The sequence below is a fragment of the Mesoplodon bidens genome, assembly GCF_964165515.1.
Source record: "Mesoplodon bidens genome assembly, chromosome: 3".
Classification (NCBI taxonomy): domain Eukaryota; kingdom Metazoa; phylum Chordata; class Mammalia; order Artiodactyla; family Ziphiidae; genus Mesoplodon; species Mesoplodon bidens.
The window spans coordinates 136,838,181-136,858,813 of NC_138178.1; the positions used below are offsets into that span (position 1 = coordinate 136,838,181).

Consider the following 20,633-nt stretch of genomic DNA (forward strand, 5'->3'; position numbering starts at 1 on the left):
GAAAAAGCTTTAGACACAATTCAACACCCATTTATGATAAAAACTCTCCAGAAAGTGGGCATAGAGGGAAACTACCTCATCATAATAAAGGCCATATACGACAAACCCACAGCAAACATCATTCTCAATGGTGAAAAACCGAAAGTATTTCCTCTAAGATCAGAAATAAGACAAGGATGTCCATTCTTGCCACTACTATTCAACATGGTTTTGGAAGTCCTAGCCACGGCAATCAGAGAGGAAAAAGAAATAAAAGGAATACAAATTGGAAATAAGAAGTAAAACTGTCACTGTGGGCAGATGACACAATACTATACATAGATAATCCTAAAGATGCCACGAGAAAACTACTAGAGCTAATCAATGAATTTGGTAATGCTGTAGGATACAAAATCAATGCACAGAAATCTCTTGCATCCCTATACACTAACAACAAAAGATCTGAAAGAGAAATTAAGGAAACAATCCCATTCACCATTGCAACGAAAAGATAAAATACCTAGGAATAAACTTACCAAAGGAGGTAAAAGACCTGTACTCAGAAAACTATAAGACACTGATGAAAGAAATCAAAGATGACACAAACAGATGGAGAGATATACCATGTTCTTGGATTGGAAGAATCAATATTGTGAAAATGACTATACTACCCAAAGCAATCTACAGATTCTGTGCAATCCCTATGAAATTACCAGTGGCATTTCTTACAGAACTAGAACAAAAATCTTAAAATTTATATGGAGACACAAAAGACCCCAAATAGCCAAAGCAGTCTGGAAGGTAAAAAACGGAGCAGGAGGAATCAGACTCCCTGACTTCAGACTATACTCGAAAGCTACAGTAATCAAGACAATATGGTACTGGCACAAAAACAGAAACACAGATCAACTGAACAGGATAGAAAGTCCAGAGATAAACCCATGCACCTATGGTCAACCAATCTATGACAAAGGAGGCAAGGATATACAATGGAGAAAAGCCAGTCTCTTCAATAAGTAGTGCTGGGAAAACTGGACAGCTACATGTAAAAGAATGAAATTAGAACACTCCCTAACACCATACACAAAAATAAACTCAAAATGGATTCGAGACCTAAATGTAAGACTGGACACTATAAAACTCTTAGAGGAAAACATAGGAAGAACACTCTTTGACATAAATTACAGCAAGATCTTTTTTGATCCACCTCCTAGAATAAAGGAAATAAAAACAAAAATAAACAAATGGGACCTAATGAAACTTCAAAGCTTTTGCACAGCAAAGGAAACCATAAACAAGATGAAAAGACAACCCTCAGAATGGGAGAAAATATTTGCAAATGAATCAACAGACAAAGGATTAATCTCCAAAATATATAAACAGCTCTTGCAGCTCAATATTAAAAAAACAAACAACTGAATCCAAAAATGGGCAGAAGACCAAAACGACATTTCTCCAAAGAAGACATACAGATGGCCAAGAAGCACATGAAAAGCTGCTCAACTTCACTAATTATTAGAGAAATGCATATCAAAGCTACAATGAGGTATCACCTCACACCAGTTAGAATGGGCATCATCAGAAAATCTACAAACAACAAATGCTGGAGAGGGTGTGGAGAAAAGGGAACCGTCTTGCTCTGTTGGTGAGAATGTAAATTGATACAGCCACTATGTAGAACAGTATGGAGGTTCCTTTAAAAACTAGAAATACAATTACCATATGACCCAGTAATCCCACTGGGCATATACCCAGAGAAAACCATAATTCAAAAAGACACATGCACCCCAATGTTCATTGCCACACTATTTACAATAGCCAGGTCATAGAAGCAACCTAAATGCCCATCGACAGACGAATGGATAAAGAAGATGTGGTACGTATATACAATGGAATATTACTCAGCCATAAAAAGGAATGAAATTGGGTTATTTGTAGAGACGTGGATGGATCTAGAGACTGTCATACAAAGTAAGTCAGAAAGAGAAAAACAAATATCGTATACTAACGCATATATGTGGAACCTAGAAAAATGGTTCAGATGAACCAGTTTGCAGGGCAGAAATAGAGACACAGATGTAGAGAACAAACGTATGGACACCAAGGGGGGAAAGTGGCAGGGGTGGTGGTGGTAGTGGGATGAACTGGGAGATTGGGATTGAAATGTATACACTAATATGTATAAAATAGATAACTAATAAGAACCTGTTGTATAAAAATAAAATAAAATAAAATTCAAAAATTAGAAAAAAAAAGTTCAAGATATATGTTTTAGTTTTGAAATGCTTTGGAATACCACAATAGACTAGGTGTTAACTAATTCTACTCTTCTCCCATTGTGGAAGTCCTTTTTACCACATTTGTAACAATGGTCAACTAACTTTTATGTGAATATTTGAATGAGTGTCAGTGAGCTCACTCTTTCATGGGGCCAATGGTTTCATTGTTGAACAACTCTAATTGGTACTGTTTTCCCTCACGTTTCATTCAAATCTCAGACCTTCTGGACTTTCCATTCACAGTTCGTTAGAGAAAAAATGGAAGACTACTTCTTTCACAATGTTAGACCTCCAAATATTTGAGGATAGCCAATGTGTTCTTTTAAAGTTATCTCTTTTCCAGAGTAATCATCCCCTGTGAAGCTGGGCTGTCACTCGCCATTACTGTCAGATTTCCAATACTTCAATACCCGGTCATCTTTCTGACATTACTCCAGTATATAACTGCAGCTCTTTCAGACTCTGAAATTTAACACAGATATGGAATTACAATATGGAATATGAAACAGCTATGGCCTCTTTTGATTTTGATTTATACTTCTATTAATAACATCTAGGGGCTTCCCTGGTGGCACAGTGGTTGAGAGTCTGCCTGCCGATGCAGGGGAACGGGTTCGTGCCCCGGTCTGGGAGGATCCCACATGCCGCGGAGCGGCTGGGCCCGTGAGCCATGGCTGCTGAGCCTGCGCGTCTGGAGCCTGTGCTCCACAACGGGAGAGGCCACAACAGTGAGAGACCCACGTACCGCAAAAAAAATAATAATAAAATAACATCTAAACTTGCATAGATTTTTAAAAATATGCCTCAGTGCATTATTGACTCATACTTGGCTGTGATCAGTTCATCGATTAAACCCCCTCGGGTAGTTTTTACACAGCTATTGTTGTACCCTATCTCATCTGCCCTTCTTCCCATTCTATATTTGCAAAGTTGACTTTCCTAAATAAAGAACTTTGCTTTCCCTGTCAGTTTCATTTTATTAATTTCAGTTCACAATTCTACATTACTCAAGATCACTTGATTCATTTTGAATATTGAGTTTTTCTGTCTTCCGAATGTGCTTTTCTCTAAGCTATGTGTCACCTAGAACTCTGATGAGTATATTTGATTTGCCTTCACATAATCATGTGAAATACTGAGATGGAAAGTCGTGGAGTCAAGGGCAGAGCCCTCTGTCACATTACTACACCTTGCCCCAGGTGGATATTTGATGGATTAATGAACATCCCTACGGTCTACTATTTCAACCTTCTAGAACTCTACCAGTTGTGCTATCACCTGGACCGTACATCTCCATTTTCTCCTCAAGGACACCAGGAAGACTTTTCTAGTACCCCCACTGAAATCCAAATTCTTGCTGGCTAGAGCAGGCTGTATGATCCCTCAGTTTAGTGATCACAGAACGATCTGAGTATTTACCTATATTTTTACTAATTCATTCTGGAACTTTGCTTGAAAGTAGGCATTCGATTCATCAAAAGGTAATTTCTAGAATCTGTTTTTCTCATTTGAAAATCAGGACAGTTCCTGCCCAATTTCAGACTATTTTACCATCCTAGAATATAACTCACCTGGACATGGAGAGTTGAATTCACTTGAGGCAGATTTCTTATTAGGTTTTCAGTTATTTAAAGCTTTAATTTCCTCTAAAGTATTTATTTTGCCTTTTTAAATTTGTCAGCATTTAGAGCTGGAAAACTGAGACACAGGAAGGTTAAATGACCTGGACAGGTTCATCATCCACTCAGTATAGTGAAGGGAGGGGCACCAAGGTCTCCTGACCCAGTCTGGGACTGTCCTCCACACCCATCGTGAACCGATCTCTAAGCAGTAGAAGGAGGATGATCATGATCATGATCATTGAATATTTATTGAGTGCTTCCTATGTCCAAGTAAGAGTAGTTTATAGACGTTATCTTTTCAATGTATAGATAAGGAAACAAGCTCAGGGAGTCAAATAACATGCATAATGAACTTATATAGCTAAAAAATGCCAGAAATGGACTCAAACTAGTCTGATTCTAAAGATCATGTTCTTAACTGTTTCACTAAAAGGGTGTGAGTTCTTTTGGTGGACTTATTCTAGCATGGAATCAGGATTTCAGAGGTTGAAGGAGTCTTAGAGGTAAGATGCCACCAAGAAATCTCCTTCAAAATTTAGTGTCAGGCAAAATGGATTCTTTTGAAGAACTGCTGTTTCCTCCTTTCTGATAACAAGAACTATGAACTTCCCCAGTTTCTCTTTTTGTTCTTAGCTTCCTTCCACTTCTGCCATGTGAGGACACAGACAGAAGTCTGCAGCAGAACCTGACCATGCTGGCAAGGGCCCTCATTTTAGTAGCTCTCCATTATCCCCTCCAGGTAAGACCAGTAGTTTCCTTATCTCCCTCACTTTAATACTTTATGCAACTCTACTGTCATTCTTATACTGTCTTATAGTTATTTCTTTACAGTTTTGTCTGCACCTATAGGCTGAGAGCTCTGCTAGGATAGGATCATCTCATTCCTCTTTATACTCTCTGTGCCTGTTACATGCAGTTCCCATAAAATAATAAGTATGTCTTTTTTTGGAAGCAAGCAACTAATCAGTCAAAAAAAAATTAAGAGATGTGATTTGTTCAAGATCCTCAAACTAAGTATTGGACGACTGAGCACTAAAGCTTCTATCTTCCAGTTTCCAAGCTCCTATTCTGGTGTTCTTTGCTGTAGTTCCTAAACACAGTTCTAACTGCCAAAAAGGCACCTAGGGAGTTCATTAAAATATAGATTACAGGACCCTTATTCTAGGAGTACTATTTCCATAAGTCTGTTGTACAGTCTGGGATGTCATATTTTTAACAGGTTCCCCAGGTTTGGTAAACACCAAGTTTCACATTATACCATGCTGCCATTTCTTAGTACAAAGTAATGAATATCCTCCATTTGTTGATTTTCATTAGGTGTTAGTTGCATTTGTGTCCAAGCTGATAATTTCAGGCATTTTGAAATGTGCTACAGATCTGATACAGATCCAAATTCACCATGAATTTAAGGGGAAGAATATAAACAATACACAGTAAAAAACAAAAATCTTTATATACTTCAGGAGAGAACTGTAACTGATGATATGCAAATCAAATAGCAGAGGAACTTTCAAGTGCTTGTTTTTTTCTTATTTGTTTGTTTTGTTTTATACATCTTTTACTATGTAAAATACTTTCCTTGAATTCTGACCATCACCTAGGTCTAGCCACATGATTCTAAGATTACTAGAGAGAAAGTCTAGTTTTTTGAGACATGTATTTGTAGTTGAAGCCTGGGTCAGCTTTTGATTAAAACAAAATCTTGAGTAATAAGGACAACATAAAAACTATCATTTTAGATGAAGACATACCTAAAAACACTAAGAATTAAGGAAAACTACTAAGTTAATGACCATATTAACTGTAGGTACTTATAACTGGAATCTTTATCTCCTAATATATAAAGTAGCCATAAAGTAGAGTCTATTTAAGACTCAGGTTTGAAAAGCAATGCTGTTAATAAAATAAGCAAACACACACACTTGTTGAGTTGAAATGGTGTAATTTAAAATGTAACAAAAGTTCTAAAGATTAAAAAAAGTTTTAAAAATAATTTCAATGGTTTAAAAAGTTAGTGATATTTATTGTTTAAAAACTGAAAATGTTTGTTAACTTAATTGTTTTTATTTCAATTAAACTGTTATAAATTAATTTCACTTTCCTGAATCAGGCTTCTTTCTTTCCTCCAACCCATCTTATTCTTGGACATGAACCAGTCCCCAGATAGAGCTTAATATCATTCATTCATTAAAATTCATTTCAATATACCTGAAATAAACCACTGAAAGTTTTGTTTAATTGGAAGTTTTAAAATTCATACTTAATTTATGAAATAATATAATTGGGAAGGGTGTGAATATAAGCCTCAAATAAGTGAATGATCATAAATCAACCTATTATTTTCTTAGCCTTTTATTAGTCCTATCTAATCCAGTCAAACGCCTGCCTAAGGCGGTCTCTCCTTTTTATGAATTGCACTATGTAACTTACTTTGCCACAACAGCATTTATGTGAGTCCTCACAAGTCCCAGATATTGGTCAATCTGTGCCTACAAAGAGGAAGAAATCATGAGCACATCCAAGGTTCACAAGGTCAAAACTTAACATGAATGTCTGACACTACATAGAACTTACCTGGTGCTTAACATACACTACAGGTAGAGTAAACATTGAAACCACAGCTGGGATGAAAAACAAATATAGTATTAAAATTGAGAGTTGTCAGTAAGAATAAGCTTATAGATACATTTTTATATAGTAGTCATGTGATATTATGACATTATTTGCAGTAGCCAGCATTCTAGCTAAAAGATGGCAGGACTAGTTCATAAGGAAAACAAAAATATGCTGAGGTCTTCACGGATATTAAGTCATTATTCCTGGAATGAGGGAATGACCTCCTAAGAAGAAAATGAACTTCTACACATAAATGCCATTGAAGCAGATATATATTTGAAGCCAAATAAAACCAGTTACAGTTGAAGAAAAAAAACCTTCAGATTAAGAAATTCATTATTACTATGTAATATATATTATACTCCTTAATTGAACTATGATGGTCAGGGAAATGCTCTGGACTCAGAGAATCTGGCATTTGTTGCTAGGAATCCATCCAAGTAAGCTAACAGCTAACAGCCTAGGAAGCTTTATGTGCACAGAACATGTGAGGGGAGACATAACACACTTGTCTGTCCTTACCCATGAGCAGCAGGGTCAAGCCATTGAAGAGAGCGCCAACGTAAGTCAGGAGCCACATCAGGACTGCAAACTAAAGAATGAAATGATGATCAGAGCTTCTAAAACCATCGTGACGGATAAGAGTCTCATTTCATTGACTTCTTTAGATTGAAACTTGAGGCAAACGTCATGGTTTCAATAGAAAATGTAAGAGCATTTAAAGCTCATCACAGAATTACTGAAAGAGGATCCTGTCTTTACTTCTCTCCAAACCCTTTGGATCTCTTTGTTGTAAGATTTGAAGGACTCAATGAAATAATAATCTAGGGCAGGGGTCAGCAAATCGGCCACTGGCCTGTTTTTGTATGAGCCCACAAGTTAAGAATGGATTTTACATTTTGTAATAGTCAAAGAAAATCAAAACAGGAATAACATTTTGTGATATGTGAAAATTATATGAAATTCAATTTTCAGTATTCATAAACAATGTTTTATTAGCACACAGCCACAGTCATTTATTTACATGTTGTCTTTGGCTGCTTTCCTGCTATAATGGCAAAGTTGAGTAGCTGCAACAAAGACTGTGTAGCCTGCAAAGCCTTAAATATTTACCATATGGCCCTTTATAGATAAGGTTTGCTGATCCCCATTCTAGCCCACAATTTTTACATTACAAATGTCAAGAGAAATGTCACCTTAAAAGCCCTATGGTAAGTATAATCTCCCTATCTCTTTTTTAGTCGTTACCTGCCAAGACATTATTCCAGTAAAGCACCTTGAGGGTTAAGGCCTCATCACTTACTTTCCTTCTGCTCTTTCTTCCTCAGTTATGGAGCAGCCCGTGGGAGACCCCTCCCTGGTGTGTACAAAGTGCTCTGGGGGAACGGGGAACTCAAAACATCCTTGCCTGGGCTCCCACCCCTCTGCTCATGGCCCTGTTGAATCATGATTGATTGACTTTGGTTTTACATGTAAGCCACGGGGTGGTCATAGCAGCTTGTTCAAAGAAACCTGGTGAGTTCAATGATGGCACCAGGAATAACACCCAAGTGCCCAAGGTCCTCTACCCTCAGGGGTTCAGTCTCACAGCCCACATGTCTTATTATTAGCAGAGTCCAGCATTTCAAAGAAAAAGCATATATATTTTTTACATTCCCTAAACTAGACTTTTATTTTAAAAATAATTTTAGGAAATTGAGGAATTGAAAATGGTAAGGAAAAGCAACCTGGGATATTGTAAAAAGTACAGAACTAGAAGATGTGTGACCTGGGTTTGATCCCAGCTCTATCAGTGACTCACTTGGCAACCTCAGGCAAGTATCTTAACCTCTCTGAACCATAGTTCCAGTATCTGTAAAATGAGGGGATTAGACTGGATGAGCTCCATGGTACTGTACAGCTGGAGATTTTCTGACTCTAGAATATAATTAGCACTTGTTATTTTATTCTCCATTGTGTCGCAGTTTATAATGTTACACCATTAGGGAAAATAAAACCAAGACGGTCAAACGGAACACCTTAAGCAATCATACTTTTAAGGAATCCACCAGGTCCTGGACAAGGAAGAGCCTCCTCAGTTCTTTAAGCGTGTTGTTCACATAGAATTGCAGGCAGTCTGTGTACTTCTGAATCTGCTCCTGAGACAGCGTGATCTCAAGCTCCAAGTAGGCCCTGTCAACAAAGGACCCCCACAGAGAACTCCATCAAAGAGAATCCTGAAACAGCGAAGTTTTCCTTTTCCAACCCTGAGGATAACAGCCAGGTCATCCTGAAGGATTCATGCCAGCCAAAAGGCTACAGGGCACCACACACACCCAAAGCCGGTGCGTTGGGGAACACAGGAATCACGACACTTAGTGGGGCACTCTGACTGCTTTTGTCTCCCATAGGCAACATTACAGTGTGAGCTGATAATTCAGAGCAACTGGCTGAGAACAGAGAAAAGTCAATCCAAACCAGCTCATTTGCTGAATTCTCTGTATATCTCTGGCCCACCAGGCAATTGTGAAAGTCCTCCTTTCTTCTTGGCTGCATGAAGATGAACTGTCTTTTTAAATAACTGAGATATCTGAAAATCCTAGCTGCCAATTATTATTTGTCATCAAAACTCTAAGATTTCATATTTAAATTCTGGAAAGTACTTTCAGGTTTTATCTAGAGAACTCTGAAAATGCAAGTGAGCTGCACCATATTAAAATGCTCACTGCTTCTAGTAAGAGTGGTATTTTTAGTAATTGCATTTTCCATTTGTTCAAATGGTTAATTTGAACTCTTGGGTAGATAAACTCTTCAAGTATATAAAAATCAATCTATCCTCCTGTTTTGGCCATCCCCCCCTTCCCCAGGCCCATCCTCTCTCTCTCCTTCCCCCACTCTACGATGTTGTCTATTTTGAGGATATTTCTAGAGTTTTTAAAGTGCTCACCTAACTCTGAGGATTGAGAGGAAAAGAGTAAAACAGAATTTGGCTTGAGTTTTAGAGAATTTATGTTTATATGCTTGGCTTTTTAGAAAAAAATAGAAAAACTGATTTGTCTAGATAATATGTTTTGATTCAAAATGTATTGAGTTATATATTCCTTTTGCTGATAAAAAAATTCAGCCAAAGGAGTGTTTTACATTTTAAATGTCTCCTAATGGAAGATAAAGTAGTTGAACTAACTACAGTTAGACTCTTGGTCCTACAACTGGGTAGTTACAGAAGAAATAAGAGAAGTGAGAGATGAGTTCTCAGTGTAACTTGACAGGCTTGGATCCAAGAACGTGGCAGAAACCGGCCTCTCTCGATGGCTAAGGACAGGGGCTGGGGCAGGGCAGGACCCTAACAGTGTGGATAGTGGTCACAGGCTAGGGTCACTGAAGTAGGCATAGTATTCACCCTGGTAAAATGACACTCCACTTCTCCATTCTTCCCACTTTTGGGATGGGAACATGTGTAACCAAGTTATGGCCCAGAAAACCCATTAACTCTGCATTAGAAGAAGGCCAAATACATCCCAAGGGCGAGAAAGATCAGACTGTAACTGTGTTTGACACTGAGGCCAGGAACCAGAGGCTGGGAAGAGAAGTCTGAAACATGGCATTTTCCCTTTTGTCAACAAGGCCCCATAACACAGGAGTCTTTTCCCTCTTTTAAGAGCCTGGTGCCCTGATGCCTTGATTCAGCTGACTGGTGAGGGTGAGCCAGGAAGGATTCAGAGGCATCCCCAGTGAATTACTGGGGCTGGCTCAGAAGCCATCATGCAGCAGTATCTACACGTCTCATTCGGGATGCAGAAATATCTGTCAGTTCCAGGAGGTGAGGATACCTGTAGTGGGGCCTGCACTCTGGGGCCAGCACCAGGTGAGGGTTGACTCTGACAGTCAGTGCTAAAATACCTGGGCTTACAAGCTATACTCACAACTAAATTGGGGTGGAGTTGGGGAGCATGCAGCTGGAAGTGCTAATATCTCCCTCTGCCACATTTCATATATCCTCTTAATACACTGCCTTAAAAAAATCCTCCTCTTCATTGTTCATTCTAGTTAGATTTCCCCTGTATAAAAATACGGAAGAGGGTGCATAATACTGTTCATGAAACTTGCATCCCTCAGAAGTTTGGCCCTTTGATATTAAACTTCTAGAAAGAGCAGAGAAATAAAAATCCAAACACTCTAGTCCCGGCTCTGTGCTATTTACTGCCATGTGACTTTGGGTAAGTCACTTTACTGCTTAGAACCTCTGTTTTTCCATCTGTGAATAGGGATTATAATGTTCTGCCTTCTTCAGAGAGTTGGGAGGGATAATTGTTGAAACACTTCAAACTATAAAACATTGTATACAAATAATGAATTATGATTATTATTAGTAATAATATAAAATGAATATTAAATATAAATTTAATATTTTCACATTTATAAATTCACACACAAGAAAAGAATTTATGTTATATAAATTATATAAATTTAAATTAAAGATAAATATTTAATATTTAATTAGTAGTAATAAAGTTTTAAAAGCTCAATAAAGCAGTAACGGTTAGAATAGAGATAAATGAGTTTGTGTTAGAAATTTAACAGAAATATTAGTTATTAAAAGAGAGAGCATTAAAGGAGACTCTACGAGGCCTGTTAGGTGTCAGAGAAGCACAACCCATAGTGCACAGGAGCTGAAATAGAGGCAGACGGAAGAGCCACATGAGAGGCGGGGCAAGGGCTGGTCTGGTGGGGGCACTCACTTGAAAGGGTGACCCTCGTCGGTTTTCTGCACAGCTTGTAAAACAGACTTGTAGATGCGGAAACTGATGGTGGCTGAGAGCGCAGCAAGGGCCAGGTAGGCCACGACACTCACAACGCTGAACTGGGTCAGGGAGAAGAGTAGCAGCAGGAAGCTCCCAAACACTATCCCCGTCTGCTTGATGTCCCTCCAGTACAGCAGGTCAATAGCTGTAGGGAGGAGACACACATACACACACCAGTTAACACTGGCAGTGCCACTGGGGGGGCTGTTGCAGCCCCTTCTGCAAAGCCACAGTTGCTACAGGTTCTCACCAGCTTTTGGATTCCTAAACACAGATGAATAGACACAGCGCTATTCCCAGGGCACTTACTGTCATCCCATTTTGCTTTGGAAGAATCTTTTCTATCCCTGAGGTCAATCAGTAAATTCACAGATAAGAATAGGCTGTTGAACCTCCAATGACAATATCTCTCTGAGTGAATCTCAGTGGGCTACATCTGTACAGTGGCCTAAATTATGTGACTTTGAAACAAGATTGAAAATTCAGAGGACTCTGTGAAGTACCTGTTCTCTTCTTTTGGATGGCATTGATTGTACACATCTTGATGCCCTGCTTACAATTCAGTGTCTCAATGGTGGCCCGTAGATGAGCACATCAGTCATACACATGGCCCTGCTGCTGAGAAGGGGCAGCAACAAGGAAAACAGAGGTTCTGGAGAAGTGGAACCTTCAGAAGCATGGCAGCAGGTCTGGGAGACCCCAGCTAATGCCAAAGGCTTCTGAATAGAGATATGGTCTGCCTCTAAAATGAGCAAAACTGAAGGGTTAGTAGCTTTCTCAAGAATACCTGGAATTTGGATTAAACCATTTTGTAATCATATGATTTGTTCACTTACATTCTTGTGACTTAAAAAATCTGGAATACAAGCCTTAAAATCTACATCACACCTCTCATTCAGTTATTTGCCTTTCAACTCAGAAACAAAAAATTAAATTCAAAAGAGTAAAGCCATGGTGCTTCAAATATGATACAAAATGGAAATATTTTAAATATTCCAGTCACTAGATTATGAAAAAAGCATAGAAGACTTGCTGAAGAATGTATGCAAATTTATTCTTCAATAAAGCGAGTAACAAATGGTTTCTTTCTTTTCAGGCAGAGAAGAGGAATCTTTGGGAAGACATGACATAAGAAACGCCTGGGCCCCTGAGGGTAGATGATAGAAGTGGGAGAAGAAGGGATCTCCACAGAAGCCTTGCTGCCCCCTGGGTGTGAATGGCTCTGGAGACAACAAATTGAGGTAAGCCTAGGCCTAAGTCTAGACCAGCAGGCCTAAAGGCCCCTGTGGGCTAGGAGCCTCTTAGTATTTATTCTGTTAAGTGTAGGGGAGTGGAGAAGGAGAATAAAAAGGAGACTAAAACATCACCATTACCTGCAGTGTTACCTCTTCCACATTTGCTCATTTATTCAGTATTTATTGAGCAAGTACTAAGTGCCATGCTTTGTGCTAAGTGCCAAGTATATCAAAATAAATGAATTGTTTAAAAAAGAAAACTTATATGTAAATAAATTGTAATCTTCTGTTTTATGATGCCCACAGATTCCCATGGCAGACACGTTTAGAAATAAACACATTATAAGACAGCATGATCTGTGCTATGGGTGTACACAGTGCTAGGGATGGTAGGCTTACCCATCCCTGAGATGATGTAAAGGGGCACAGAGACACTGTAAGTAGTTTTCAGGCAAGGAGGAGACAGAATTTGCTATTTTCAAGTGAATCCCCACTTAACAAATTGCATAACACCTGTTAAAAATGATGTGGCCTCTAGAAAAAACCTTCTGAATCTCTGGACCCCTGTTCAAACAGCCCAAGAATGGCAGGCACCAGGTAGGGGCTTCACTAGAAGCAGCTGTGGGCAGAGAACATTAACTGTTAACTAAGTAACGTTAGCTTGGTGCAGGGTAATTACACAACAGGTCTTTCAATCAACTTGATAAAATTGCTGGGGGTTTCTAATTGGGAGGTCAACAAAAGTTGTATCTTAAAACATCAATGGATGTTGATTCTGAGTACTTTGTGACATGATTCTCTATTTACACAGATTCTGAAATGTTCAAAGCACTTTCAGACATTAGTTCATTGAAACCTCACAATAAACTCCATTACACAGGTGTATAACAGGCAAGGAAACTAGAAGTTAAGAAACTCGCATACTGACTATTTAATAGGAGAAACAAGATCAAACCCTAAGTTTGATGCTTTTTCAAAAAACAGCTGCCTCTCTCATGTCATGTGGTTGAATGTTAACTGTCCCCCAAAGTATGCAAATTAATTTGGGGCAACTTGATTATATTTCAATCTGCTTCCAGAGCTAGATATTTATAGTGATTTTTTTTGGTAAGGGCAATCAAGTCATTATCAATAGTAAACAGTTATTGGTCATCTATTTAGTAAGCACAGGAATGAAGAGATCATAACATTTTGTTCCTGCTTTTATGTTAACTTAAGATCTAGATGGGAAGACTGAACATTCATTTTTTTTTTTTTAATGCTGCATCAATGCCAATATACCTTGTGTCGTCAGAGGTGGCAAAAGTTGAGTTCAAAGAAGGGACAGTGCTGGAATTGATGAAGGAGGTTGTGGGATGGTTTGAGAATGTGGCGAACAATTTGTTAAGGAGATGGGGTGGATACAGGGAAATATTATGAAGGATTAGTTGACAAGAACGGTGACTAATAAGCTGTGGGAGAAAGGAGGAAGAACTAATTAAGGGTGAAAGCAACATTTCAAAGCTGGGTGACAGAGTGATTAGTATCACTGACAAAAATAGGAAATCTGAGGGAGAACTGGTTTGGGAAAAAGCTAACACTTGTTTTTATACCTCCAGGTTCTGCTGTGATGACATCAAGCAGGGCATTTTGACACAGCCTGGGGCAGAGATGGGACAGGGATCACAAATGAGATGTAACTGACAATTACACACAATACTTATTAATTTTTTGGAGGCTTGGAAATAAAATGATTTCTTTTTATAGGCTTTGTCACAATAGCCCTGAGTTAAAATGGACAGTAATATCCATGTGATATTCAGATGGATATGTACAGTAGAGAATTGGAAGTGCAGGACTGCCATTTAGCTAAGAGGGTTGAATATTTACATTTGGGTGTATTCTGAGTAGAAATGATGATTGAAGCCGTGAAAGTAGAGGAAACCTCCAAGAGAGGAGAAACTAACGGATGTAATAAGGGATGAACCATAGTTAAGGATTCAAAGGATTGAGTAAAGCTGTAAAAGGAGTCCTGTCTGGGTATTAGAAAGGGTCCCACAAGAGTGTTGGTTAGGGCAGTAAAGAAGAAGGAAACTTTCAGAAAGGGTAGGCTACAGTGTGGAATGCGGTAGATGCAATGAGGGAAATGAGAAATGAGAAAGGACCACTGGTTTTGAAGACTGGGGAGTCACTCATAACTGGGGAGAGAGTGGTGTTAGGTGCTAGTGAGGATGGAAGCCCTACTGTAAAGGTTTGGGTCAGTGGTGGGAAATTCAAAGTAATAAAGAAGATGGTAGTTCTGGAAGTAGCAACAAGCAAATCTTAAGGTTGAGCAAACCTGGGAATGTTAGTGAAAAGGGAGGAGTGAAGATCCCCAGAAAGAGAAGATATTTGTTTGAGCAAAGTCTCAGAGAAGGTGGGGAAAGGATGGGATCAGTCACAGCTCTTTCTTTTCAAAGAAGGAAGAAGAATGAATACTTTGTCAAAGTATTGGTGTGGCTACAGATATATGTTGAGGTGGATAGGGAATAATATCAAGTGGCTCGGGGTAGATTTATTCAAGTTTTCCCTGGAAAATGAGTCATGAGGTCCTCCTGAGACTGAGGAGAATTGGGGTAGGGCTTGAAGAGATTAGGAGAGGTCCAGACCTGCGTTGTTCAATATAGTAGTGATGAGTCACAGTAGCTACTGAGCACTTGCAATGTGGCTAGCCTCAATTAAAACATATTGAAAGTATAAAGTACATGTCAGATTTCAGACTTAGTACAAAAAAGAACATAAAAAGTATCTCATTAATGCTTTTTATACTGATTTTCTGTTGTTGAAAGGCTAATACTCTAGATATGCTGGATTAAATACAGTGTATTATCAAAAGTAATTCTACCTGTTTCTTTTTACTTATTTTTTAAATAAACTTATTTATTTTTGGCTGCATTGGGTCTTTGTTGCTGTGCGTGGGCTTTTCTCTAGTTGCGGTGAGTGGGGGTTACTCTTTGTTGTGGTGCTTGGGCTGCTTGTTGCGGAGCACGGGCTCTAGGTACACGCGCTTCAGTAGTTGTGGCACGTGGGCTCAGTAGTTGTGGCTCTTGGCCTCTAGAGCACAGGCTCAGTAGTTGTGGCACACGGGCTTAGTTGCTCTGTGGCATGTGGGATCTTCCCAGACCAGGGCTCGAACCCATGTCTCCTGCGTTGGCAGGCGGATTCTTAACCACTGTGCCACCAGGGAAGCCCTCTTTTTACTTTTTAATGTGATCACTAGAAAATTTTTAATTACATATGTGGTTCACATTATATTTCTATGGGACAGTGCTGATCTAGAAAAATACAGTAGGACACAAAAAGAAATTAATAAAAGGGCTTCCAGGAAGTAAAGAGGGTTTGGTTAAAGTCAAGGATCTCTGTGGATCCAGTCAACAGGGTTAGAGGTTGGGTGTTTTGACCTGTGGATTGTGGGGCTGGCCCAGATTTGTGAACTGGCATGGTTAGAGGAGTCAAAGATCCAAAAGGACAGAATTGAAATGAACAACCTTGGGCTCAGGCTGGGAATGACAAGCAGTGAAGACCTTTGGGAACTGATACGCTGGGCAAATGGCAAGGGCTGTGTGTGGCCAGAGTGCCGGCAAACAGCCTGAAGCCCTGATGATTCAGTGGGACAGGCAGGAAGTGATGAAGTGTGATCACAGAAGAGAGTTTCTGTGTTCCCAAGCTGCTGTATAAATGCTGATTTTTCACATTTTAATTTTGCTTAGAGTGATGTAAACTTGTGTAGGAAGCTTTATAGTATCTGGTCCAGAAAAATGGGTATTTGAATAAAGCTTCCTTAGAATCCAACTAAAAACATAAGTATCTCTGTAACTGCAGCAAATTATCACAAGTAGTCTTTGAATACTGCAGTAGATAGCTTGTTTCTTTCAATATTCTCCTAATACAGGAAGGCTAGGTGAGGGTTTAAACACCTGAGTACACATTCACTAAGCATACTCACTGGGACAAGTAAATTACTGTATTGCTTTGCCAATTATAAAAATTAAATTACTTTGCTAAAAACCAAGGAGCAATGCAATGAAATGGGAGATCAGTATGTTCTATCAATCTAATAAATAGACTGAGCTTGCTGAGCTCATCCTGGTCCCCAAACCACATGTGGGAACACACACTGCAGCCTGCCTGGGGCTGACTTAGAAGGGTGGACTGGCAGATTTGGCAGATTTGAAGAATCCTAATCTCAAATGCTGAAATCAGTGCTACTCTCATTTCCATAATCTAGGCAAGAATAGAACAATAAAATAGAAGTGATCCAAGGTTTGAATTAATACCTAAATGGAAATAAAATTCAATGTCAAATTTCTAGAAAGAAAGCCCTTTGCTGCAGTCTAAAGTTTTTTGGATTGGGACATTATTTTAAATGTATTGAATTAAATGATCCAATAGTGACTCTAGCATTCAGAAAGTATACCAAAAATGTATGAACTGAAAAGACAGTGGTGCAGCTATTCATATTTTATTTATAAGGCAAAATGTGGGTAATATATAAAATGGCAATCAATTGTGCACAATTATCTACATTACTGCACCATATTCTTAAATGTATTTATTTATACTTCATCTTGGTCCAAAAAAGATTTCAGGCAGCATTGCACCACTTGCTATGTGACAAATTAATGCTACTTTTTCAAAGGCCAGGTCAGAAAATGTGTGAAATTCCTGTTCACAAATGATATCAGCATTTCATCAAAGGAAGTGTTGAAAAATATGCTTTGACTTTTATATTTACTTTTCAGCAAGCCTCCAATAATTTACTACCTTGTGAAAAGGATTACAAAGCTAGAAAACCCTCAGTTCTTTACAACTCAGTGTCTAAAGCAGTGATAGAAAAGTCCATTACTCTGATTTTTGTTAGGCAAATAAAATATCAGCACAAAAAGTTAACAATAATAGTAGTAACTTTTTCTACTTTATTCCCTCATTTTGCCATCAAACTAGAGAAACATAATGGAAATAGATGTAATAAAATACTTTAAACATACGCAGAGACCTTCAAAGATGACATCTTCTGATCAACTAATCCATAAGTTTCATTTGCCATGAAACAGTCTCCTATATAAGGTAAAAATTTAAAAGGTAATCCAGGAGCCCTGAGCCCAGAGAGGAAATTGCTAGAAGACACTTTTGTAGATAAGACTCTTGCAGTGATTCCATTTTCTAGGTCCTTCCTTCACATCTTTTAAATGCAGCCAATCTGACTGTCAAGAGAAAAATGCCAACATTATTTTCTAGACGGTTAAGTAATTCTGTGGATGTTTTGAAAGGGAATATATGTTAAGCCTGGTGCTCCGTGTAGATAGTAAAAGAGCACAGCATTTAACCCACAGACGATCTTCTACTCTAATCAGCTTTGGCAGAACAATGAGAAATGAAGGATTTTATTGCCAAAGCCATGGCTAGCAACAATCTCTGGGACTTTTATTCCATGGGAGACAAAAGCAAATACGTTCTTCTAATGACTACCCTTCAGATTAGACTGATGGCATAAACTACGTTTATACTCATGAAGGATTTACCATTTTCCTGGGTTTAACAGCTGAATGTGATTCCTGTTTGCTAGTTCTAACTACTAGGACCATATTCCATGCTGTGAAATTAACACAATGATGCTTAAGCCATTGTCACCTTGGTAGAGTAGGCCTGGCCAGGAAATGAACCAGTAGGGCCCAGTATTTAAGACTGGGTTGTCAGCTTCTCCTGCTAAACCTCCAGCAAATAGGCTCGTTTAGGATTAAAGGAAGACAGGGCCATATGGAGAGAAAGACAGGCTTTGGGCACATGGTAGTTGAGGGAGGCACACAGAAAGATTTTCAAGGTATTGAATAATGAATGTCTTTGTGTGCTTTTTCTTTCTTGAATAAGCTTTCTGACTGGATCAAAATGCAAAACTGTTCATTGGTTGGTTTGTATCAGTCATAATTAGCCACAAAATCTTAAGTCTGGGCCATACCTTCTTAAAATCCATCATTGTATTGGAATAGAAGGTAGACTGCTGTTGGTTCTCTCATTTTTAAAGAATATATTTTAAAATTTTGACAAAGACCATAATGGCTAAAATATTTCTTGAACTAAAAAGATATAAGATGAGGAAAAGGAATGATCTCTCACTGTACCTTCATTCTGTTCAATAAAATATTATGTCCTTCCTGACCCCTATTATCACTAGATTTGATCTGCAGTTTGGTGAAATGATTCTGAAGGCAGGAGATAAAATTTGACTACATGTGAAGTATGCCCATTGTGAAACAGGTATAACTGCAATAAATTCTAAACATTAAAACCTATTACATTTGTACTTTTTTTTTCTTTTGATTTTTTTCATTATTTTTGTCTTTTTTTTTAACTTTTTTATTGGAGTATAATTGCTTCACAATGTTGTGTTTCTGCTGTATAACAAAGGGAATGAATCAGCTGTATGTGTACATATATCCCCATATCCCCTCCTTCTTGCTCTCCCTCCCACCCTCCCTATCCCACCCTCCTTATCCCACCCCTCTAGGTGGTCACAAAGCACCAAGCTGATCTCCCTGTGCTATGCAGCTGCTTCCCACTAGCTGTCTATTTTATATTTGGTAGTGGATATATATCAATGCTACTCTCTCACTTCATCCCAGCTTACCCTTCTCCCTCCCCGTGTCCTCAAGTCCATTCTCTACTTTTCATTTGTTCAACATTAACACCAGTTTGGGCAAAGAACTTATAAGTAATGCTTGAATTATTTTCCCATTTGGCAACACAAGAAATAAGGAAGAATTTAAGGACTTTATCTTGTGAAACGGTAAGATAATTGCTCAGATTTAAGTTTATAGCTCAAACATACTTGGGGGAAAGAGAACTCTATACTTCTAAGTTCTAAAACTCCTAACAATTTTATTTTCTTATTTGAAATATATGCTATAAATTTAGAATACAATTATAATGATCAAGGTTTTAATGTAGTTAGTATTATCTATCACATAGGCAGAAGATGGCTTTTAAAGAATTATTAATGTCAAATTCTTAGCTTTCAAATTGTGAGCTTAATTATAAGGTAGTCATGTTTCTTTTAGTGGCTGTGTGTACTTTCATAAGAACTGAAAAGGTGACAATATGTAAATATTAATACATGGTCAAATATGCACACAACTTAGGACATCAGGTTGAGAAGGATGGGAAATTTGGTGGTGATGTAAATTTAATTAGCTTTCATTAGATTTTAGAATTCTATTTTAAGTGAACTTAAAATAGATCAATTCACAGATTCTGTTCCTGAATGTATTAATTATTCTAAAGAGGAAAAACAATTGAGTAAAGAATATAATTTCAAATACTATAAGAAGAAAGTGGGAGGGAGGTAAGGCATCATTTTAAAAATGATAAAGAAGGAAGGGCCTGCTGAATATGACAAAAGATTTCATCCACAACCCCTATTGATGTATGGTAATCATAATTAATGCTTTCGTGATGGCGTATCAGGAATATTATTGTTTTTAATGAAAGAAATATTATTTCATGGAACTATGAGAAAAACCATAGATTTGAAGATGTGGATTTAGCATGGCATTTCTGTCAATCTCATCCATGGTGGCTCTTCCTTTAAAAAAAAAAAAAAGAAGACACTGCAGAGAGTCCATCTGTACAGTCTAAAACCAAAACATGTAATAAAAAATGATTCTAACCTATTGATGTTTATCATAGTCTTTTTCTTAATTTTAGTAAGGAATAGCTTGTAATGTAAAGAAACATATATTTGAAGTTCAGCAATTCTTTCATGTCAGTTTCTCCCATTAAATTATTTTAAATACTTCTTGAGATATGTACAATCTTGTTCAATAAAAGCTGTTTTTGTTCCCTACCTAGTTCTACAGACTCATTTTATATGGTATACAGATATTGGAAGCTATTCAGCAAATACTAACATTAATTAACTCTAGGTGGTAGGACTTTGGGTGATTTGTGGCTTTCATTTGAAACTCTTTGTAGAAATGGAAATTTTCATAATGTGCATGTATTATTTTTAGAAAACCAATAAGGCCATTATTCTACCGCCAAATTTTGAAATATTCCCTTATAAAGATTCTCTTGAAAATGATAATACATTGTGAAAAAGGAGAATTT

The 20,633-nt window shown here is 38.0% G+C and overlaps 1 protein-coding gene across 1 annotated transcript in view; it reads right to left on the reverse strand.

The window, feature by feature from the left end:
- Nucleotides 1-20,633, reverse strand: part of RTN1 (reticulon 1) — a 236,408-nt gene that overhangs the window by 6,593 nt on the left and 209,182 nt on the right. The window contains exons 4-8 of the mRNA XM_081230278.1: nucleotides 11,215-11,422; nucleotides 8,530-8,668; nucleotides 7,019-7,088; nucleotides 6,455-6,501; nucleotides 6,311-6,369 (exon numbers count right to left, since the gene is read on the reverse strand). Coding sequence (XP_081086404.1) covers nucleotides 6,311-6,369; nucleotides 6,455-6,501; nucleotides 7,019-7,088; nucleotides 8,530-8,668; nucleotides 11,215-11,422 — 523 coding nt within the window. The remainder of the gene's footprint in view (nucleotides 1-6,310; nucleotides 6,370-6,454; nucleotides 6,502-7,018; nucleotides 7,089-8,529; nucleotides 8,669-11,214; nucleotides 11,423-20,633) is intronic.